The following is a 24,526-nucleotide window of genomic DNA, read 5'->3' as shown; positions in this document are numbered from 1 at the left end:
TCTCTCAACTAGTCCTGATGGTGCAGAAGCACAGCGCTAAGACAAAAGGGGCTGAACTGCAGCGCAATGCGCTGGAGCAGAGCTGCCCGTGTGGGGTGAGGCTGAAGCAGGCAGGTTAGAAGTATGTCGAAATAGGATATTGATGTTCTGGCCTTTGGGGCATCTGTTTGTCCAGTTTGACATACAATTATTATTTCCTGTATGCCTTGACATATAAAAGGTTGAAAAGCACTGCAATACTATATTGGAATGTAAATTTTAAAAAGTATATGACATCTTCCCTCCTGTTCAGATACTATGTGTTGAACAGCTGCCTTCCATTATAAAGTTAAAAAGAAATAAACATCATGTCTAGTTACAGGGCTTAACGGTGACATTGCTGCTATGCACTGCAATATAAAATATTCATCCTGCCACAGACGTCTGCATATCAGAGTTTTAATTCTATACCAAAAGAGTGATTTATTATAGAAAAAATGTTATGATTAAATACAGCCATTTTGAATTCAGAATCCCAACAGAATTTACAATACAACGTGTTTGTATTTTTTAAAATATATTTCTATTGATTTCAGAGAGCAAGGAAGAGGGAGAGAGAGAGAGAAACATCAATGATGAGAGAAAATCATTGATCAGCTGTCTCCTGCATGTCCCACACTGGGGATGGAGCCCACAACTCGGGCATGTGCCCTGACCAGGAATCAAGCCATGACCCCCTGGTTCATAGGTCGACGCTCAACCACTGAGCCATGCCCACCGGGCAGCATGCTTGCATACATGCTTTTAATAAATATACAGAACATTTGATGGTATCACTAGAATGTTCTTATACCTGAGCCTCTTTATGTCCAAAGTATTTTATAAACCAAGCAACTTGCCTCCAAGTTAAGCAAAGCTGGTAAATAGGGAATCAAGAAATCAAAAACAGGCCTGTTTATTTCCACAGACTGTGACTTATACCAGTACACACTGGAATGACTCAAATTTAATTAGGAGGTCAAAACTGGAGAAAACAATGGAGAAACTGAAAGGAATAACTACATTTTTATGAAGCCAAAGCTTTTTCTAGGCTATAGTAAAAATGGAAATATGTGGAAAAATACTTGGAGGCTAAAGCTTGGTTTACAGATACAGAGAATATTTATAAACTCTTTGAAAACACAAATGAAAGCTTACTCTTGGAGTGGACGATAAGCTCTGAACAACGAACACCACCGGGTTTCCTGCATTCTTAATGGCCTCCACTGCTTCGCTGTGTGAGGCATTCTGCAAATCCACTCCAGACACCTACAACACAGAAGGCATTTATGTGCATTAGAGAGGTGGTAGATACCGTGGATAGGTCAATTCAACGTTCATGTGTATTTATAGTTATGAGAGCTGCCAGAGTCTAATGAATTACTAGTAAACCAAAGTCAGGAAAAAATAAGATTAGCCCATAAAAAGCTTTGCTGTTCTGGAACACATTTACAGAAGTACCGTATTACCTCCAAGAAAAGTAAACAAGACAAAAATCATAATAACAATAGCCCTGGTTAAATGTAATTACTCAAAATAGTAGCTTAGTCAGTGACAGAACCTTAAGCTTCTGAGCTTATAATGTCACCCCTGTCACTAACACAGTACATAGTTCTGGGTCGGGGAAGGAAAAGGTGGGGATCTCTCTGGCATCTTCTCTCACACTGAGAAGAATGATTACTTCAGGCAAATTGTCCACTATCACAATTAAGCGCTTGAACATTTCTTAAATTCTGTTAAAAAAAGAAGTATGAAAATATCTGTAGGTTCCCTCTTCAGGCATATTTTGTGCTTAATAAATTTGGGTAAGGGTAAATGGCTCCTTATTATACAAATCTCAGAGAATCTAATTTGAGAACATGCCCGTAATCTCCAAGACATCCTTTATTTAACAAACATATTTAATAGAACCAATTTTTCAAACTGATCATGTAACAAAGCCTTGGTAATTGTTGGGGTGGCTTATGGTCAGTGGATAATGACAATCTGTGAATATGGCTTTGCCATAAGGGGACTAAAGAAATAGGAATGTGGGTGGAGAGGGAAGTGGGATCAAGACAGGTTTTTGTTTTTACGATGGGAGCTATTGCAGCAATAATGATGCAGTAGAGAGGCAAAATGAATGAGAGAGAGAAGTGACCACTGTAGAGGCCAATCCTTGGATAGCGAAGAGGGAATGACTTCTGCACAAGTTAGAGAGATTGGCTTTAGATCAGTGGTTCTCAACCTTCTGGCCCTTTAAATACAGTTCCTCATGTTGTGACCCAACCATAAAATTATTTTCGTTGCTACTTCATAACTGTAATGTTGCTACTGTTATGAATCATAATGTAAATATCTGATATGCAGGATGGTCTTAGGCGACCCCTGTGAAAGGGTCATTCAACCGCCAAAGGGGTCGTAACCCACAGGTTGAGAACCGCTGCTTTAGATAGAAGCACAAATAGTTCATTTGTTGTTACAGATACTGTTAGGACAAAAGATTTGTATGCAGTGGGAGCAAGGGGAAGTTCCCTTTTGACTGCTTCTATTTTGTCAATGAAATAAGAAACAAGGACCATACAGCGAGATTAAGGCTGAGGGGGAGGTACAGGAGGTTTGAAATAGTTACCCAGGGAAGTAGGAGAATAAAATAACTGGGGAGAGATTACAGATTGCAGGGCAGAACTAAAGACCCACTTGAGGGAGTGGTCATGAGTTTCCACCAGACAGTATGGCAGTTATTTTCTCTGGTGAGGCTAGAGACCTGAAGTAAGCAGAGCTGTACAGTTCAGGGAAAGAAAAGAGGATCAATGGAGTTGAAAGAGTATGCAAGGGAGTGATTAGGATGATCTGTCGCTGAATCTGAGCAGAGTAGGGAGAAAAGGGAGCACCCTAGAAGCTGAGGGACAGAGAAGCCAGGGCCCTCAGGTAGGAGACAGAAGCCTAGTGTGTTAGAAGGATTTAAAGGCAGGTGAGTCTGAAGAATGGTGAAAGATGGGGAAGAAGAAGAGAGGTGAGGTCAGGGAGGCAGCTGGAGCCACATCATGCAGGTCTACTAGTAAAAGGCTTTTTATTCTACCAGACATCTATTGGAAGATTTTAATGCTCTGTAAAAGCTCTCTTCTCATTTGAGTGAGGAAGAATAGGAATAATATTAAATGAATAATGTACATAGAGAAGAAATTTAAAGTGAAGCTTAAAAGCTGTCACAACAGTTTGATGAAGCTTCTTATAAATAACCTAATCCCCAAAGCATTCAACAGTGAGAGAAGTAGAGGCACATGAGAATTATTTCATCTTCCAGTCACAACCAGCCTTTGTTTCCCTTTTCCACAGAGTTAAATGGGAATCACTGAAGTTGGGAAGTTAGGCGGGGGGAATGGAAATCTGTCCTATTACAACAGAAAAATATCTACCCAACAGTGTGTCCATTAACACAGATGAATAGCCATTCCTAAAAATTATATTAAATTCAAACTTCCTAGTATAAAAAATTATTTATATGGACCGAAATCCTTCATACAATTGTTTCAATACAGAAAGAAGTATTATGCTTTACTTAGAAAACAAAACAAGCAAGTAATACTTTTCAGGGAAAAAAGTAAACGAATGACTATGCTTGACAAGCTATATATTAAAGTGTAACATTTCAAGTCTACAGTGAGTTTGAAGAAATACAAATTATCAAATCTGAGACAAAACAGTGGGTTCTTACTAGTATGTGTAAAAGTGATGATGGACAAGTGAGAGAATACTTTATTTTCAACTGACAGCAGGGAAAGATGGTGGTGGGGGGAAACAAACCAAAATTTAAAAAAATGAAATAATGAAAATTCCAATTAGCAAACAGAAAAAAGACATGCACAAACATGTCACAGAAGAGAATATACAGATGGCAATTAGCACATGAAAAGTTCTTAATATTAATCATTAGCCATTAGGGAAACACAAATGAAAATAATGAGATATCACTAAATACCTATCAGAATGGCTAAAGTGAAAAACAGTGACAACACCAAATGTTGGTGAGGATGCAAAGAACTTGGATCACTCAAACATTGTTGGTGGAAATGTAAAATGGTACAGCCACTCTGGAAAACAGCTTGACAGTTCAAGTCTAAAACTGAACACAGCAGACAACCCAGCAATTGCACTCTTGGGCATTTATCCTAGAGAAACAAAAACTCATTTTCACTCTGGAACTTGTATACAAATGTTTATAGGAGCTTTATTCAGAATAGCCAAGAACTGGAAACTACCCAAATGTCTTTCAATGGATGAAAGGTTAAACTGTAGTATATCCTAGAATACTACTCAGCCATATAAAGGAATGAACAGTTGATAGACAGCAAACTGAGTAAACTTCAACCAAATTACACTGAGTGAACAAAAGCCAATTTCAAAAAGAGATATAATGAATGATTCCACTTATGTGACAACTGTGAAATAACAAAATTACAGACATGGAGAAACAGATTAGTGGTTGCCAGAAACTAGGGATGGGGAGAGGAGTGGCTATAGAAGGGTAGTAACACAAGGGAGTCCTGTGGTAATGACACAGTTGAGTTTCTTTTTTTCTCATATTTTTATTGATTTTAGAGAGGAAGGGAGAGGGAGAAAGAGATAGAAACATTAAAGATGAGAGAGAATCATTGATCGGCTGCCTCCTGCACGCCCCCTGCTGGGGATTGAGTCTGCAACCTGGGCATGTGCCCTTGACTGAAATAGAATCTGGGACCTTTCAGTTCGCAGGCTGACTCTCTATCCACCAAGCCAACCAGCTAGGGCCAGTTGAGTTTCTTGATTGTGGTGGTGTTTATGCAAGGCTACACTTGTGATTAAACTGTGTAGAACTATCAACACAAACCCAAATAAGGTCAATGAATTGTGACTATATCAGTATTTGGTTTTGCTATCTATACATATATATAAGCCGATACCCAGGTTGAAGATATTCAAGCAGATACCCAGGTTGAAGATATTCAATCTGGTGTCATCCAATAAAATCTATGCAAAGAAATGTATCAGATTCACACCTCAGGACATTCTCAGTGCTTTGATGTGCCCTTAAAACTCCACTCTACAAAGCCTACCACATGTGAACAATGGATTCATCCTTCCATCGACTTCCAGGGCAACTCTGGGGGGACAGGCATGGCTAGCCCACCTGCACACATTTATACAATTCAGAGCTTGTTAAAGACTGTAGGAAAAGCGTGATGCCCACCACAGGCCTCATTTTGTTAAATTTTGAAATTGTTTAGTCAATCGAGGCTTTTTGTGTTATTGTTTTATATGCTACCACTCTAACTTTAGAATCTCATACGATAATGCAAACAACATACAAACTAAGGCATCTAAATAAAATACACCAATAGTACACACATATACCCCATCACATGAAGATAGGCATTCTGGCTAAATGATTATTTTACTATTTCATAGTACATTCAAACAAAAGCAGAATTTTAATATCATTTACCTCAAGTATTTTATCTCCGGTTTTAAGAGCGTTTGTTTTTCCGGCTGGACTATCTTCTAAAACTTGTTTGATAAATATACCTTTAAGCTCCTCTCCATTCTTCAGGCGTTTTATAACGGTTTGTCCACCAACAATACTAATACCAAGAGACACATCGGGTTCTCTAAAAATCTCAACACTATAAAAAGAATAAAACAAAATACACTCATGAAACAAGTTAATTTAATTTGTTGGGCTGTTACTGTAAGTGTTCAATTTGTACCATATCCTTGTGGCTCATATTTTATATAAATATATTTTCTAAATATATTTTTAAAAATGTTATGGAAATTGTACCTCATTCCTAAATCATAAGATATTATTGATATTTCATGGCATAGCCCTGGCTGGGTAGCTCAATTGGTTAGAGCGTCATCCTAATATACCAAGGTTCGATCCCTGGTCATGGCACATGAAAGAATCAACAAATGAATGGATAAATAAGTGGAACAACAAATTGATGTTTCTCTCTCTCTCTCTCTCCCTCACTCTCTTTCTAAAAATCAATAAATTTTAAAAAATTAAAAAAATTCCTGGTGTATGTGAAAGTTTAAATTCTGAAAAAGATAGGTATCTAAAACAATAAATACAACTCAAAATTGAGAGATTTAGCTAGGCCTTAATGTTCCCATCTCCTACCACAATGTTTTCGGTGATTAGTCCTTTTCATCTACACCCATAATATTAGCAAAGATTGGATTAAGGAAAGAACATATGGGTGGAAAAATCAAGAGTCTCTGCAAAAAGCAGAAAATTTCAGACTAAATTAAATTTGCCATTGAGAGGCTTGCTGCCCCAAGCTGCTTTTCCCAGTCAGCATAACCTGGGGTTCTTTAAGTGGAGGACAGATTTTATCTGCTCCTAAGGCAGGATGGTTTTCTTTTCTTCCTACCTTCACATCATTTCAAAAACATATGGGATAACACTTGGCCATCAAGCCCCGGCCAGGTGGCTCAGTTGGTTGGAGCATTGTCCTGTACACGAAAAGGCTGTGGGTTCAATTCCTGGTCAGAGCACATACCTAGGTTGTGAGTTTGATCCCTAGTTGGGGAGCTTCCAGCAGGCAACCATTCATGTTTCTCTCCCACATTGATGTTCCTCGCCCCCCGCCCACCCCCGTTCCAATCTCTCTCACTTCAACAAATATATTCTCGAGTGAGGATTAAAACAAAAACAAAACAAAAAACTTGACCCTCAACATATTATGAATTTTTCCCTCCAATTGCATTAATTAGCCAATAATTAATGCAAATTAAAAAGTAGCTCAGAAAACAGTTCTTAAGAGTTTTTAAGACAAAACTCCTAAGTGCAAGAAAAAACAGTTTTTGTGGGCACAGTGAAATTAATAACGCATGAAGAATAGACAGAGCAGCTAAAGGAAGACTTTAATAATCTTAATAAAGTACATCCCTCATGCCTACATAAAATTACAAGAGTATCTAAGAGAAGATGGGCCCAACACATTCTGTTTGCTCACATAAGGCACAAGGGATTGGAGGGAGAAATAAATTGGTATATGGTACAGCCTCACTACTGTTGTTTTTATACATAAAGAAGCTTTACTGCAATCAAGGCAGCCCTATCTGCCCTTAGTGAGGCAGTGATAAACTGCTTAGTCCATCAGTTACTGTCATAGGTGGACATTTGAAAATTGCTTTCTCTGAAAGAGTATGATATTTTCCTAACATTGGGTGTAGTCATTTTGCCTGGCTACATATGAGTAGCAATTTCTCAATCATTAGAGAATGACTGAATGACAGTAATATTAAAGAAAAAAGCAGCTGATGGTGTTGTTCTATTGAGAAAGGCAATAATGTCATCAACATACATTCTTGGTGGACCCCAGTGACTGAAGTTAGGAGTTTCTTCCCCTTCACCTTCTTCTCTCTCAGGCAGCTCACTAAGGAGAAAAAAAATACACACACAATTTATAAAACATAAAATTGCACAATCTATATGTAAACAGTTCTTAATTTTTAAGCTTTTAAAATATTTACATCAATAGTTAACTGTCCATACAAAGTAAAAATATATTGTTTTAATGTTCAACTCAACAAATATTTACCCAGCACTAGAAAATCATAGATTATAAGCTCTGTTATCGGTGCCACTCTATATGCTATTTTCAAAAATTGTGTGTTTGATTTGTGCAATATTTGTTCCTCTATCAATATAAAAACTAGAGGCCCAGTGCACAAATTCATGGACGGGTGAGGTCTGGCCAGCATGGCCCCAATTGGGGCCAATTGGGGGCCAGGCCGGCAGTGGGGAGGGGATGAGGGAGGTCATCCAGCTGGCCCGCCCCCAATTGGGGGGGGCAATTGGGGGAGAGGCAGAATGTGGGGAGGGGCTGCGGGTGGTTGACAGGCCAGCCCACACCCTGGTCAAATTCCTGGTCAAACTCCTGGTTGAGGGGACAATTTGCATATTAGCCTTTTATTATATAGGATACATTCCTTAAAACTTGATATTGACTAGCTCAGAGAATAGATCAACATAAATGGCTTAACAGTTAGTAAACACGATCCCTCTTTCTATATTTTTCTGTCATTCTAAATAATTCCCGTCATTGCCATGAATATCTTGTGTAGTTATACATCACTTTTCAGTTTACAGAGAGATTTACTTATGTTATCTAATTCAATCCTCCCACCTACCATACCACAACCATACTTTCACCCATCAAGTATGTTAGCATGGAGCTACTTAATAACAAAATGCTGAATTACAGAGTAATTATATAAGTAGTGCTATCTAATAGGGTAGAGACATTGCCATAATAATTATCTGGAAGAGGAGCCAGGAGTGCTAAGCTCCACTCTAACCTGTGCCATGAAATAGGTATGTGACTTTGGACCACCCAATGAAATAATATGTCTGATACTCTAAACTGTATTACTCTATATAAAAATGTAGGCACTACCTCTTTCATTTCATTTTCACAAAAAAACCCATGAAGTAGGCATAGCAGGCCACATAACTATTTTTCACATGAGGAACTGAGGCTCAGACATTCTACACAACTTCCTCACAGTACCCAAGTCTTTCTTTCCGCACTAAGTGTCAATGCTCCATTATTCTCTGAACTCTGAACTACGTCCTGTAAAAAGTAACAAAACTCAACTTCCTTACCATTCTACAGACTTTCTAGGATATAATGGTTTAAGGGTAACTGAAAAGGAGAAAGCTGAAAGGATCTAGACCAGTGATGGCGAACCTATGACACGCGTGTCAGAGGTGACACGCGAACTCATTTCTTTTGGTTGATTTTTCTTTGTTAAATGGCATTTAAATATGTAAAATAAATATCAAAAATATAAATCTTTGTTTTACTATGGTTTGAAATATCAAAAAATTTCTATATGTGACACGGCACCAAAGTTAGGGTTTTCAAAATGCTGACACGCCAAGCTCAAAAGGTTCGCCATCACTAATCTAGACATCCCAAAAATCAGGTAAGAAATTGGGGTCGTTAGGGATCATTAACATCTCACTCACTACCACATGGCCTTCTTGCCTTCACCAATCTGTTTTTTATGATTAGAAGATCATAGCATTCAGGGGCAAACAGCCTGGCAAATATCTGCTGGTTACTTATCTAATGTCCGCTCTCCCACTTTCCCTTACCAACAGAACTCTGTTATTCCAGGTGGCACTTTGCCCAGATCTAAAAAAATACATTTATGGATTTCCTTTCAGTTAATGGTAACTGTGAGGATAGGGAAGCAAAAGTCCCTGGATGAGAATTCCAGGAAAACTTATTAAAATGGAGGAGAATCAGTTGGCAGGGGACTTTTGCTCTGCACCCTTCCCTTCTCCTTGCTTAGAAGGCAGAGATGATATTGGTGGTGAAGCATTCCATCTTAAAGTCATGAAGAAACTACGAGTAGCCCCAGTAAGGACAGCAGAGAAGAAAGGAAGAACATGTTTCAGACCCTGACAGACCACTTTCTTCAAAACTTTTTACATGAAAAAAATTAAGGCCCTGCTTAGTTAAAACAATGCTAAAGGGGAGGGGGGGTAGGGGGGATTCTGTGTATAAGCCTCTGAATGCAATCCCTAAATGATACTCCCATGATTCCACCAATTTAAGCGAAGTGTTTACTTTATCATATCACATTATTCATTGGATAGTTGTAATCATCACATAAACTTTCATATTTTGATTACCCTATGTAACAGTAACAAAGATTAAATGAGAAAAAACTGGCATTTACTAGTAACTGAAGCTCAACAAATATTCATTTCCTTTGCAAGTTTTTCATTTTTTGCATCAAAATTTCTCCCACATCCTATATAATAAAACCCTAATATGCAAATCAAACAAATGGCAGAACAACCGGTCACTATGATGCACACTGACCACCAGGGGCAGACACTCAATGCAGGAGCTGCCCCCTGGTGGTCAGTGCGCTCCCACAGGGGGAGCACCGCTCAGCCAGAAGCCGGGCTCAGTGGTGGGAGCCTCTGCAGCAGTGCTAAGGACCCCTCGGGGGATGTCCTTTGAGGGCTCCCAGACTGCAAGAGGGTGCAGGCCAGGCTGAGAGATCCCCCTCCCCCCAGTGCACGAATGTCATGCAGCAGGCCTCTAGTAAGAAATAAATAACTAATGTCTGTCCTGATTCCTGACATAGAAAATTCCTTGGAATTTCCTTTGTGATATGAGTGTAAGAACATCTTTTGTTATTAATAACAATCTCCTTTCAACCAGAACTGCGTTTGTGCTAATAAGGTGATTCTTGGTAGGACCCTGGATAGTTTTGGATGGATGCTGCTGCCAGAGAACAAACAGGTGATTAGAATTGGAACGTTCAGTCCCACCCTCAGCCCCACCTCTGGGAAGGGGAGAGGGGTTAAAGATTGAGTTCAAGCACCAATGGCTAATGATGTAAATAATTGTGCCTACTTAATGGGATCTCCATAAAAAAACAAAAAAAGAGCCCTAAAGGACAGGGTTCAGAGAGCCTCCAGGTTGAAGAACACCTCAAGGTGCTGGGAGGGTAATGTGCCAAGAAGAATGGAAGCACTGTGCACACCCACACCTCCCCACAGGACCTGCCCTGTGTCTCTTTCCCGTCTGGCTATTCCTGAGTTATATCCTTTATAATAAACCAGTGATAGTAAAGCACTTTCTTGAGTTCTGTGAGCTCTCCTCACATGCCCAAGGGAGGGGCTGTGGGAACACCCAATTTCAAGCTGTTTGGTCAGAAGCACAGTTGGCAACTGGCATCTGAAGTCAGGGCAGTCTTACGGGGTAGAACCTTTATGCTGTGGAGTCTGCATAACTCCCAGGAGTTGGTGTCAGAGAGAACTGGTTGTTGTGTGAAGGAAAAACTCACACATTCGGTGTCAGAAGTGTTGTGAGCAAAAATAGTTCATAATAGGCACTATGAAACACACACACACATATGCTTCTTTATTGTGATACAAATATGTTATCATTATAGGAATTAAATTCTTTAAAAAAATAAACTAGAATGAAAACCAAGCTTTAATATTAGTATAAGCTATCAATTTTTCTATTAAAAAATAAAAACCAAAAATATCCTAAACTGCTAGCTTTCACAAATTACGAGAAGGGTTTGGGTTGGGGCGGGGAGGGGGGGATCATTATCTAGAATATGGAAAGTTTTAGATAAAGTATGTAACAAAAAGATTATTTTGTTGAAAGAGACTCGCTGACTATTTCAAAGAATATTATCTTCCTTCAGGAAATTGGTATGTGCTTATTTTAATCTGATTATTTTATACTTAGAGAGATAAAACTTGCAAAAACTTACCCACTTAGTGTGAGTAGTTTTGGAAATACAGTCAGAGGAGATGAGCAACTATACCAACTGATGTAGTCACTTTACATTGATGAAGGCATATATATATACCTTTTAACCTCAAATAAAATTTAATTGAGAAAGTAAAATATTTTTATTACACATATGAAGGTATAAATTTTCACAAACATATTTAAAACTTTAATGAGGGATTTCTAACCAAATTTTATAATTTGCACTGTAATTAAATATGGTCAATAGCTCAATCAGTTAAAGTTTTAAATTTTTAAAATAACTGAAATTTACCTCTTACATTGAACCAGTTTTTCCCCGAGGGAATTAAACATCCAATAAAAACAATGTTTTTTATTTCAGATCTTTTTAACAAATGCCCAAAGTTATCATTCTTTACAGATTTGGGAGAAAAGATGGAGTAGCTCATTAGTGAACAGGTGGGTGTTATTAGTAAGACTTGATCATGATATACAATCCCTTTGCGAATAAAATCTTCAACATCATACCAAAGTCAGATGGATCCAGATAGCCAAGGTGACCTTTCCTTTTCAATATACCTTTTTTTCCATATAAAATTTCTACATACTAAGCCATATGAGGGCCAAGTAAACTCGGCATCCTAAAGGGATTAAGCTGGAAGAGTTCTAGTTGTGACTAAGCTATGTCATGATTTCTTTTGCCTCTTTAAATATAGATTTTATATGGCAATTTGCTGTGACATGCCATAGGGAATAACACGTGTTTGAAACCAGGGAGAATGGGTACTAGTGTTTTCCAAACTAGCTAGTTTACAGATGTTACAGTGATTTTTGAGGGTACGAAGAAAATTATTACTTGGCACCAGTACACAGAAAGAATCAGGCATTCCTCATATTAAAGGTTAGAATGGCACAGACCTGTGCTCAGTGAAAAGAAGCCAGACACACAAAAAAAAGTCCTACTGCATGATTATACTTGCATGAGTTCTAGAACAGGATAAATACGTTACAGTATAAGAAGTCACATCAGTAGTTGCCTTGGACAAGGCACTGCCAAGAGAATGGGCAAACTTTCTGTGGTGATAGAAATATTCAATATCTTAATTGGACTGTCGGCAATATGAATCTACACAGTGATCAACATCAAGGAAACTGTTCCTTAAAAATCTGTGCATTTTATTAATATGTACAATTGTGTTTAAGAGTTTTGTTAAGGAAATGAAAGCTCAAGTCACAAAGGGTAACTTGCTTCCTTCAGTCAACTTTACGTCTCTTTTGGCCTTTTGTAGAGCCTGGCTTAGTAATCAAAGATCTAAATATAGTCTCAAAGACATTAGTGTAATATTCTTATGTACTTCCTGCCCTAATTTTTCACATTTATCTTCCCTTGCAGTGTGGACAACAGCTGCAACGGAAGTATACTGGAAACCTCCTCTTTCTCCTCCTAACTCAAAATATTCCAGAGTAGTCCTCTCTCAAATGCATACATTTCTTTTCTTCCTTTTCCTCAGCCTCTTACCAATGTTCTGAATTTATACAAATTTTTTGGCAGTTTATCCCAAAGGTAAACCTATTAAATATCCACCACTCATTTAAAAGGCACTAAATGCCAGGCATTGTATTGGGAGCTCAAAATATAACAATCATTTAATCTTTTCCCCCACCATCACTCCTGCCTCCTGTTCTACCTCCACCACTCTAACAAAGTATGTAATATGTAAAGTATTTCTTTACATTTGCATCCTATTATACCGACAGCATGATTTCTTGTCAATTTTAAAAGTCTTTCATCTCAAGTTCATCCTCCTCCAAAGCCTTTACCCTCTCACACCTTGTTTTATTAACTGTGAGTTGGTCCTATTTTATTATAAAACAAACAAACAGCCTACAATCTCCTTGAATGTTTTTTAAAAAACCCAGCAATAATGAATACTACCCTAGATAAACCTCATGGCCCATGAGTCTATCATTGTCACTGAGCATCACTGCTGACTGTTCATTAGACATTTACTATGTTCAAGGCATTATATGAAGCCCTTTATATTCACTTTTATTTAATCCATAAAAGTACCTACTTTATAAATGAGAAATTCTGGACACAAGGGAAGCCTTCTCAGGGCCATGTAGCTATAAATACTAGAGGGAAAATCTGAACAACACTCACAATATGTCTATACCACAGATCTGCTATTAGTCTGAGAGATGTGCATGTCCCCCCTTATAGGCACCCATATGTCCTCAGGCAGCAGGCGATGACAAAGATGAGTTAGAAAAAGACTGAAGCCAGGTGAGTTCGGAAGACCTGATCTCAAGTGACCTTATGAAGAAAGGGGGATACTTGGAACAAAATAGTTCAGATTCCTTCCAGAGTTATCATACCCACCGGCCCACAGTTCTCCTCGTAGAGAGCCCCACTTTGAGGGTGAGTCTGACCTCTTAATACTTGTCCTGCCTCCACACACAAGGAGAAGTTGGCTTGACACACATATATATGCACATTAAAGAACTACACTACAATTAATGCAAAGAAGAAACTCTAAGATACTATTTAGTACTTCATGACACACTGATAATCTAAAAGACTCTCTCCCAAAAGAATCTATGCATTGCTCAGGAAGACTCCTGAGTGGCAATAAGTATTCACCTAGGATGCTAACTCCATGGGCATTCGCTAAAAGATTAAAACGGGGACTAGATTTACAGGAAGTCTTCTGGAACCTGCTGAGACTTAAATATATCCTGAATCTATGCAAGCAAGCCAAAAGTACAACTTTCAAATGCAAGACTGATCTCCCAAGACAAAATTAGGTTGAGGCCCTTAAATACCTGAGCTTGCATAAGAAATTGACTTGTTGAAGTACTCATTTTAGGAGAAAAAAACAATGGGATAGGAGTAAAGCCTATCTTCCCTCTCAGAAGCTGGGAGAATTAAGATACAACTGGTGTTCCATTTTGTCTTCTGCGTGAGGAAGGAGGGGTGGGTTTGGAAATTTGTTTAGACCTTTTCCAATTCTACAGTTAATAATTCTATAGCTTTAGAGAAGTAGCCCCATTTCTGAATTCTTCAGCCAGATTCAATGATTAACACTAAGCATAAGAGAAATTTAAAAGACAAAAGTGTCTCATTTAAAAATTAATTTGACCACATAAAAGTCATAAAATAGATTGCTAACCCTTCCAGTACTGCCACTCCCAGGCATCTCTCCTAAAGAAACAAATGCATTGCTTGTTTAACACTGCGAGTTCCTCCAGGAGCTGGTTAGGTCATTAGGACGCCAGGCCTGCTAGCACCGCCCCTCTGCACTCCAGTTCTGCTGCGTGAAAAGCCACCAGATTGTCCTAGTTGGGCCTATCTGTGTCTTCTCTTTCCACTCAGAGATGAGCTACGCAGAAGCACAAAGAACAATGTTACATGAAGTTTCTATCTAAAACTCTAGGAGAAGGTGACAGGTTACTGAATAGAGAAGACAGTATCATTGTGTTGATAGATGATATAAAATCATTCTTGGACTAAGGGTTTAATAAAAACATTAGGGCCAATCCTACCCTATCACTCATTCCTGTGATGCTATGTCAGTACCTCCAGCTCCTTTGTTCACTCCTCTCCTGTACTCACAGTGCTACACCATCTGGTTTCACCTTCGTATATCACTCCCTCCTCCAACACCTGCCCAGCCAAACTACCCATCACTCTGTGGAATTTCCTTGAGTTGTAAAGAAACTACTCCATGCACTAACCTCTTCACTGAATGCTCTCGATACCTTTTCTGTTCTCTCAACAGCTGCTGGTTCTTTGTCATGATACCACACTCACGTGGTTAGTGCTCATTCTCTTACTCTCTGGGAAGTTGGCAAGAGGGGCCAATATTTTTCTAAACTCCCTTCCATCACTAAGCCATTACTCCCCTACCCTTGTTTTAAAAGCTAATCTCTACTCTCACACTTCTCCTTTTAATGCCACTCTACTAGCACCCCAACACTCTTGTAAATAGCTTTTCCCCTAAATGACAGAAAAAAATCAATGTCACTGGCTCTCTATACGAACTATGTGTAATCACCCCCCCCCCCTTTCCTAGAATTTACATATTTCTTTTCTGGATTGTTTCCAGAAAGACACAGCCAGATACACACACATATTCTCTCTCATTCTTCCTCTCTCATCTATCTTTATCTATCTATCTATCTATCTATCTATCTATCTATCTATCTATCTATCATCTATCTATCATCTATCATCTATCATCTATCTATCTACCTACCTCATGCATTCTACCTGCCTCTTTTCATGATCAGGATTCTCAAAACACTGGTCTGTCCAGTTTCAGACCTTTTGTTCAATTCTCAATTCACCATGCACTCTAATAAAACTGTGCTTACCAAAGACCATATGGCCACGCACCATGAAAATGTTTCCATTTTATCTACCTTGACCTCCCTGTAGCATGTGATGATTTTTTTGTTAAAATGCTCTTTTCCTTTGATTTCTATGTCAACCTCTGGTTCATGAATTTCCTTCTATCTTTTGTTCCACTTTCCTATTTTCTTCCTCCATTCATACCTTTAATATTGCTGCTTTGCAGGTCTCCAATTTTAACCCTATGCTCTTCTTATTACTTGAACTTCCCATGAAAGGCTACTCAAACCCAGGAGTTTCACCAGTGCTTGCCTGATCTTGTCCCCAATTATCCATGTCAGGACAGCCTCAACATTAATCCCAAGAATCCTGGATCCAATTGACTCCACTTCACTTTGTTGTCCTATGAATACTTACCCTCAATATGTCTCAAACTGAACTCATTACTTTCCCTTCCAACTTATTTATGCTCCTATAAACTATATCGAAGAACTAATGGTCCCACTATCCATTTGGTTTTTCATTCCAGGAACATGAATCATCATCAACTAGTCCCTCTCACTTCCTACATGTTACCAGACACCAATTCCTATAGATTATCTAACTCTTAAATCCATTACCTCATTTGTCCACATATTCCTTGTTTGAGTTGTTAAAAATAAACTATTAACCTCCCATTTTCTAAGCAAATACTCGATGTGATCCATTTTGCATGCAACTGCAAGAATACAGAATTGTATATAAGGCATAATTTTATGTATGTATATAATTAGACAATTAGTATATTGTCTAATATAGTGGATTTTATTCAAAGTATTTTTCTGTATTTTCCAAATGTGTCACCATAATTATATCTGTTTCATTTTTATAGATGAAAAAGAACTATTTTATAATGTAAAAGAAAAGGAAATCATACTATGCATCAGTGGTGTATCTCGAAGACAATATTCCTGTGTGTGCTGAGGTCTTGGAAACAACTCGGGTCCTGGGGAGTTGGTATAAGGGCAGATCTTCTTGCTGCCTTCTTTGAGCCATAGCGGGCAGTTCAACAAGCAAGCCAGGACCTTGGACATCATTCGGAATCATCATGCCTATGGAGTAAACCAAAAAATAGTGAGCACAAAATGCTTTCATTCATCCTTCATTCATTCAACAAACAGTTAGGAGCATCTGTCAAGGGCAAGTCCCTTCTAGCAAGAAAACTTATTTATATTAAAGTAAATAAGTAAAATATTTAATACATCAGATGATGACAAGTACTATGGTGAAAAATGAAGCCAGAGCCCTGGCTGGTGTGGCTCAGTTGGATGGAGCATTATCACATACGCTGAAGGTTGGTGGGTTCAATTCTGGTCAGGGATAATACCCAGGTTGCAGGTTCAAATATGATGAACTATACATCAAATGCCTCCCTTAAGCCCATACATTTATAGTATATTTTGGAGGAAATTAGAAATAATTTATAAGAGATATAGTCTTTTAGATTTTCCTATAAGCATCATCTAAACTCTCCATTTTTTCATACTGAACAAATTTCCTAATAAACTCACTATGACTTCTGCTTTTTATCTTATCTAGAAACTTCAGAATCAGGATCTAATCGGTTGGTAATGCAACAGAGAATCTGATGAGGGGGTGAAAATAACTGTAACATTTAGGTGGTTGTGAAAGGAAGTCTCAGTTGCTTTCCCCTACCCCAAGCACCCTCTATCCCATCCACCAGGGCCCACATTTCTGCAAAGCAGTCATATCTGTATCCCCGCCTCACTCTTCCAGCTCTGCTTATGCCTGCCTCCTCTCCACTGAGGAGGGACCAGGGGTAGGATCAAGATTCTGAGAGGGATGGCCTAAAACCAGAGTCTTAAGAGCAGAAAACCAGCTCTATTGGCAGAGCTATTTCCCATCCAACTATGCTGGCAAAAGCAGCCTGTTAAATTATAGCACTGGGTTTTACAGGCTGCTGCAGTTTGTCTAAAACTTTGCATTACCTGCTCCACACGAAGGCTGCCCATGCCCTTTGCCCCCTCCCCTCCTCCTCCATGGACCCTTGGCGGTGCTCAGGCACACATTTTCTTTCTTTCTTTTTTTTTTCAGGCACACATTTTCATCTCTCACAGTGCTTAACACAGTTTCACTTTACAAAGCTGTTCGCCAAGCACACACAGTACCCGGGAGCCCATAAAACAAATCCAGTCCTTTTCAGTTGTTAGGTAATGGCCATAACAGGAGCACAAAGGTTAGAAAAACAGAGAACTTAAAAAATATATATATTCTGGGTAAATGGAAGTTAATGCCTATAGGAGAGGAATGGGAAACATTTTCAAAAGACTTATACTTAGTGGGGTACAAGAAGAAAAAAATAGTCAACAAAATAATGGCAATAAGGATCCAAGTAGAGAGGAGATTAGGTACCGTACAACTCAGCAACTGAACGAAAGGGAGGTTTATTCTGTTGTTAAATAACCACATCTAAGCAGCACGTCACGCTCTCATTTGACAAATATTTCTTGAGCACCTGCTATGATAATGTAACCAGAGATAAGCCTTGCCCTTCAGAGCTTAGTCTACAGTACAAGACTGGCATGCAATGGAGTATGTATGCCCGACTCTTGGGCACAGTGACAGAAATTCATCCAGGGTTCACTGGAGGCCACTCCAGGTAGGGGCAAAGATTGGGAAAAAGAACTGATTTCTCTCGGAAATCTTGTAACACTAAATGTGTTACTGATTTAAAATTTATCTTGTATGCTTTATAGCATTAATTATACTAATTTGTAGGCTTGGTTTCATAGCCCATGAGGAGTATAGGGTCTTGGAGGATACAGAATTTTGGAGAAAGTATAGAGTCAAGAATAGTCCTTTACACATAGATTCTCTAAAACCAGTTTTTAAATTAATTGTTCTTAGATAAATCTAGAATTGTCTGTTACTTATAAAGTGGTCAGAGAGCTAGAGATTTGAAAGAGGCTTTAGAGAACACTTAGCCTAAATCATTCATTTTACACTTGAAGAAATAAAGAGGCTTGGAGAAGCCTGAAGGCCTGCCTGATGACTCAGCAGGTTAACTGCTAAGTCCTAAGGATCCTGGGACTGGAACAGTCTGCCATAGGCTGGGCAGGGCTCTCGAGAGAAAAATGAAATTGAGTAGAATTAACTCAATATGTATGCTGCTGAGATCTGTATTGACTCGGCATCAGTAATTTCTCAGCCCACCCATGATTAGCTTTGATCCAAATACTCATGCCTGCCACATGGAATTCTGGAGCTCTCAAAAATTTTTCCTAAAAGCATGTGGTTATGAATGATTTTCTAGGGAATACAGGTCTAAGACAGCTTTACTCTGAAAGCTATAATCTCTGAAAATAAATTATTTGCAGGGCCTTCCAAAATATTACATTAAGGCAATGTAGTAGGTTGAATGGTGAACCCCTTAAAAGGTATATCTATGCTACAGGACTTATGAATGTGACCTTACTTGGGGAAAGAAATCGTTTTTGCAGATATTAGTATCTTGAGATGAGACAATCCTGGATTACCACAGTGAGACCTAAATCCAGTGATAGATGTACTTATAAGAGACAAAAAGAAGAGAAGACACAGGCAGGAAGAAAAGAAGGCCATGTGAAGACAGAGGCAGATAATGGAGTGATGCAACCACAAGCCAAAGAATGCTGGAGCCACCAGTAGGTGGAAGAGGCAAAGAACAGGTTCTTCCCTAGCACCCTGGGAGGGAGCACAGCACCTTGATTTTGGACTTCTGGCCTCCAGAACACAGAGAGAATTCATTTCTATTCTTTTAAGCCACTAATTCTGTGACAATTTGTTACAATAGACCTAGGAAACGCTATGGGCAGCAGAAGGCAGTGGAACTAACTTTGGAGTCACCTAGGGGGGACTAGATCATCCCATGAAGAGAATATCTCTTTGCCCATAGTTTTCCCAACTCCACTGTCTCTTCTCATAATAACCCACCCCATTTTTCTTGTCTGTTCCTTTCAATCCTGATGTTATAAGGCATAAATAGGTCCAAAGCAGTGGCAATTTTGCCTCCCAAGGGACATTTGGCATGTCTAGAGACATTTTGATTTTGATCATGACTGGGGTGGGAGTAGCAGTGGCATGTAGGGTTAGAAGGCAGGGAAGCTGCTAAACATCCTGCAATGCACAGTTCAACCCTCCAACCAAAAATTATCTGAGCCACAAGAGTATCAAGATTGTTATAAAGTATCAATGGTAATCACATGGATATGGTCTATTAATTCATTTATTTGTTAATTGGTGCTTTAAACCTTTCCCAAGTATTTAATAATTGGAGGACTATAGAAATGTGGTGGATTTTTATTAACACACACACACACAACAATATCCTTGCCTGGCTGGTGTGCTCAGTGGTTGAGTGTCAATCTATGAAACAGGAGGTCACAATTTGATTCCCCATCAGGGCACATGCCCAGGTTGCGGGCTTGATCCCCAGTGTGGTGTGTACAGGAGGGAGCCAATCAATGATTCTCTCTCATCATTGATGTTTCTATTTCTCTCTCCCTCTCTGAAATCAATTTAAACAACAACAAAAAAATAGTATACTTAGAGAATTTTGGTAAAAAATTTCCCATATTTTCCCCTAGTCATGATCAGTTACACATCATGCAAAACTGGATGGACTCATCTAACCTTAGATATTCAAAATTACCTCTGTTGACTCACAGGAATTGATCATTGTTATTATCTCACAAATGTCTTCAATCTTTACCATGAAGAATTCCATTCTTTCTCTTTCTCTCTCTCAAAAAAAATTACACTTACATAAACCTGTTACATGATTTTTTGTAGTTCTTTCTCTCTCCTTATGACATATTACCATACACACAAGAATTTCCCATAGAAAAAGATTTTTCCTATAAGTAGTGTCATAACAGGTGAAGGACAGCATGAATCCTGAACAATGGCTCTATAAATCCCAGTGCTACAAAAGAATTTAACAGTTTCACCTAGGGATCCTAATATTATAACATTTGATATTTCAGTGTTGGATGAAAAAAATTATTTGTTAAAGTCAAGTTTTCAAAATTATATAAGAATCGATACTGGGGGGAAACAGAGAGAGGCACAATACTTTCAGGATTCTTTAATGGAAACTAAGTTATTAATGTACCGAAATTGACTGTAATATATGACTATAAAAATGTTTCATAAATGTTTAAAATATGCCTCTCTTTATTAATATTTAACAACCCCATTCAGTGAGCTAACAGTACCACTTAATAGCATCAAAGGTTTCAATATATATCAGTAGAGACTTATTTCAGATTCAGCCTTGGGTATTAGTTTTAGTTTTAATTCATCCTGATAATAAAAAGCAAAATGAGGCAGAGAAAATGCAGCCATCTCAGAAAACAAAATCTGAACACTCTAAGTTAAAATAGGAACAACTGTTATTCTTCCAGATATTTGGAAGCAGATTAATAAACTGATTTAAATTTGAAATGCCAGAATGAATGAAATGGAAACATAAAATTGATCACATACAAAAATAAAACGGAAAGATTGCAAAATAATGTAATTTCTGTTCAGGAGAAACAAAAACCACAAACCCAACTCCAGACTGCTTTGTGTTAACGAATTAAGATTTTCCAGATCATCGAATCTGCCTTGTTGACTGTTTCCTTCAGTTGAGGATATGGAGGGATGGGAATTGATGCCAAAATTTTCTTTCATCTCGAGAGGAAGGAAAACAGAAACGCATTAGTACTTTATGATAAAATGCGGAACACTATAATGTTGTTTAAACAGACAATAATGATAGTGGAAAACTGGCCCTGAAAACAGGCCTTCTCAAGTAACGGTTTATGCTGTAGCAAGCAGTAATGAACGCTGGTAACTTAATAGTTGCAGGAGTACAGGCTAGAAAAACCTGTGTTTTTTCCCTAAATACTGGATTTTTTTAAACAACAAATTTGTTTTTCTAAACATTAATAAGTGGACTTAACATAAACATTCACCAAGGTCGAGGAATAAAAGATCTAGCCAGTTAAGCAAGGTCAATGGTTGACACACTACCTCCTGAGCCCGCTGGACCACCACGTAAATAGCTGATCCCCAGATCCCTGGTAAATTTCCACAGCTCTAAGCCTTTGCTACACCCTTCCTAGCACTCTTATCTGCATGGGGAACACTCAATGTCCCAAACCTAAAACCAAAGATAAGCACAGTCAATAATTTATCACACTTTCCTCTTTGTCCTCTTTTTACACAAATCTTTTATGGTTTCCCAAAGTTACAATCTTCCAGGACGTACAATTTTTACTGAAGTATTTTATTATGATACTAGAGGCCTGATGCACGAAATTCGTGCAAGGGGCTCGACCCTCGCTTCATCCGGAAGGTTGTCCAGACGGTCATTCTGCTGTTTGGACTAATTAGCATATTAGCTCTTTATTATATAGGATTTTTAAAAAACTTTTATGAGCATAAAATTAAATGACAACATCATGGCCACCACTGTCAATGGCAACACACCAGGTGATTCTGTGTGTCACCTATTCCCAAATCAAGGTATTATTCACACAATCCCAAAACATCTGTTCTCTGGTAGACTGCCCAGAGTCCTCTATGATGAGGAATCCTCTGGGGTTCCATAAATACGTCTAGTCCAGTGCCCTGCATGGCGGAAGGACCCTCAAGCATTGGCAGAAGGGTAAAAGGGAGGAGAGGTCTAAGGGAGGCAAAGGGGAAACCCAGTCCTAGCTGCCCTGTGAAAGAGCAGATGCAAACACACTTTGCACATCACTGCAGGGAAGCTGTTAACCTCGGTGGGGGGAGCGCCATACTGTACCTGAATGAATATACTGCTGCATATCGCTATACAATAACTTCCTTTCCATTTACCTGGAATCTAATTGGGGATAGGAAAAAAAAACACACACGAAAAAATGTCCCTAATAAATGATCCCAATTGGTGACCAGCTAACTCTAATTTTATAAAAGATAAAGTTTATTGGTGATTTAATAGCAAGGGCAAACCTATTAAAATATAATGCTTTCCTGCCCAGTTGTAAATGGGCAGTATCACAAATGTAAAGATGATTTCCTAGAGTTCAGTGACTCTCTATTTAGTATCATATATAATACAGAGAAAGTGTGGTTAAGTGAGTTATAAACAATCTTTAATAAATTTGCCTTGACTTGCCTGGACATATACACTATGTGAGAAACATAGAAATGTATTTTCCTGAGGGAATTAAAAAAAAAAAAATCAAATGGCAAGAGACCTCTTCCTTGAAATGGGTAATTAGGAGAAAAGCATCACTAAAAAGGCAAAGCAAAAGAAAAAAATATATATAAAGCAAAGCAACAGGAGCTTATTGGCTGAAACTGAAAGTTGTGTGATGCAGAAAAGATGAGCTTTTACTTACAGCAACACACTGTATAGTAACATCTTGGAAAAATGATTAATTATGAAGTGATTCATTAATATATATTTTTTAAGTTTCATGACTTAGTGACTGGAATAGGAAGGGGAGGAGACAGGGAAGGAGGAAAGATCTGTTCTAAAACACCCCTTACCACGTTTTCAGTGCTGTAGCCATACTGTTGTGTCTCCGGGGAATATACACTCATCATGGACCTTGCTTCTTGAGGCTCAGGTGGTTCACTGTCACAGAACCACTGTGTACCAAAGTGAAGTTCCTTCATGGACGGAACAGGAGCAGCCTCTTGAATGTGTGAGGAGGGATACAACTCCATGGACGGAAAGTAATCTTGATAGAGCTCATATTCTTCATCAACAAGCATTTCTCTTTCTTCGCCCATTTCCTGCAATCCAGGAGTCAGAAATTCATGCATTTCCCAGGCCTCCTTGCTATTGTCTATCTCTTTTTGTTGGGACTGGAAAGATCTTCCCAAATTTAGAAGTGGCTCATCCACAAGTTCTTCTTTAAAATAGGGTTCATCTCTAAATTCCTGTAAAAAAAAAAAGGTTGCAAAAAACGTCAAGCTACACCCTCTTAAAGCTGGAAGAGTAACCCCTGCTGTAGCTGCAGGGACGTTGTTACATGCCAATACATGGTTAACATGAACTGCTCTCCATTACACACACGGAGAAATACAAGCTCACTACCACACAACCTTCCACCCGGGAAAGGGACAAACAATAAATCAGAGGCTAAAATCTGCCCTTGGCAAGGTGAATGGCTATTCTAAAAGGTTCATTATACATTAACCACCTGAAAACGCTCAGTCAGAAATAGCAATTTTGTTAAACTGCTACACTGAATATTTAACTCATGGATCTCATAAAAAAAGTAGTACATAAATACAAAAACACTTCATATTAATACTTACAAAAGCAAAGACTTAAAAGATCAGGATTTTCAAGCTTACGTAACTCAAAAGACATCACGGCTACTTGGAAAAAAACAAACATTCCACTTAAACTAAAGATAAGAGGCATATGTCTCACTACTTTGAATATGACTCTGATAATATACTATAAATAGAAATAGATTTTTTTCATCTGCTTTGAAAATATGTAACAAAAAGGAATAAATACAGTATGCTTTTAAATTAATTTATATTTCACTAGTTAGAAGAACAAGTACATACAACTGAAGCTAAATAGTCATAGACGCGCAGGAACATTGCTGAGTTTTGGTAATGCTATGGAGCTGTTGAGCCTTTGATCTAATTCTTAGCGACATCAAGGTGCTGATCACAATGATGCCCTTTTCCTTCTAAGGGATCAATGACAGGTCCTATTTTAAGTATTACTAAGTATAAATTCCTGGAAATGAACCTATTCTTTCCCATTACTTCCTCACTTGCAGCTAAATATCACTGTGGCAAAACTTGTATATTAATACAGTATACCATATACTACAACCTACTTATTTTT

The 24,526-nt window shown here is 38.4% G+C and overlaps 1 protein-coding gene across 12 annotated transcripts in view; it reads right to left on the bottom strand.

Moving 5' to 3' along the window:
* The window catches only part of PATJ (PATJ crumbs cell polarity complex component), a 309,148-nt gene that overhangs the window by 168,803 nt on the left and 115,819 nt on the right, over positions 1-24,526 (bottom strand). For all 12 annotated transcript variants that reach the window (XR_004974443.1, XM_036352893.1, XM_036352882.1 and 9 more), the window contains 6 exons: positions 23,200-23,595; positions 21,228-21,351; positions 16,553-16,727; positions 7,350-7,421; positions 5,483-5,660; positions 1,177-1,287 (listed from right to left, as the gene is read on the bottom strand). Coding sequence is in view for 11 of the 12 variants with exons in the window: in XM_036352893.1 (XP_036208786.1) it covers positions 1,177-1,287; positions 5,483-5,660; positions 7,350-7,421; positions 16,553-16,727; positions 21,228-21,351; positions 23,200-23,595 (1,056 nt within the window). In the remaining variant the exon portion in view is untranslated. The remainder of the gene's footprint in view (positions 1-1,176; positions 1,288-5,482; positions 5,661-7,349; positions 7,422-16,552; positions 16,728-21,227; positions 21,352-23,199; positions 23,596-24,526) is intronic.

This window comes from Myotis myotis, unplaced genomic scaffold (genome assembly GCF_014108235.1).
Source record: "Myotis myotis isolate mMyoMyo1 unplaced genomic scaffold, mMyoMyo1.p scaffold_m19_p_2, whole genome shotgun sequence".
Classification (NCBI taxonomy): Eukaryota; Metazoa; Chordata; class Mammalia; order Chiroptera; family Vespertilionidae; genus Myotis; species Myotis myotis.
This window is presented reverse-complemented; position numbering and strand designations above follow the sequence as displayed.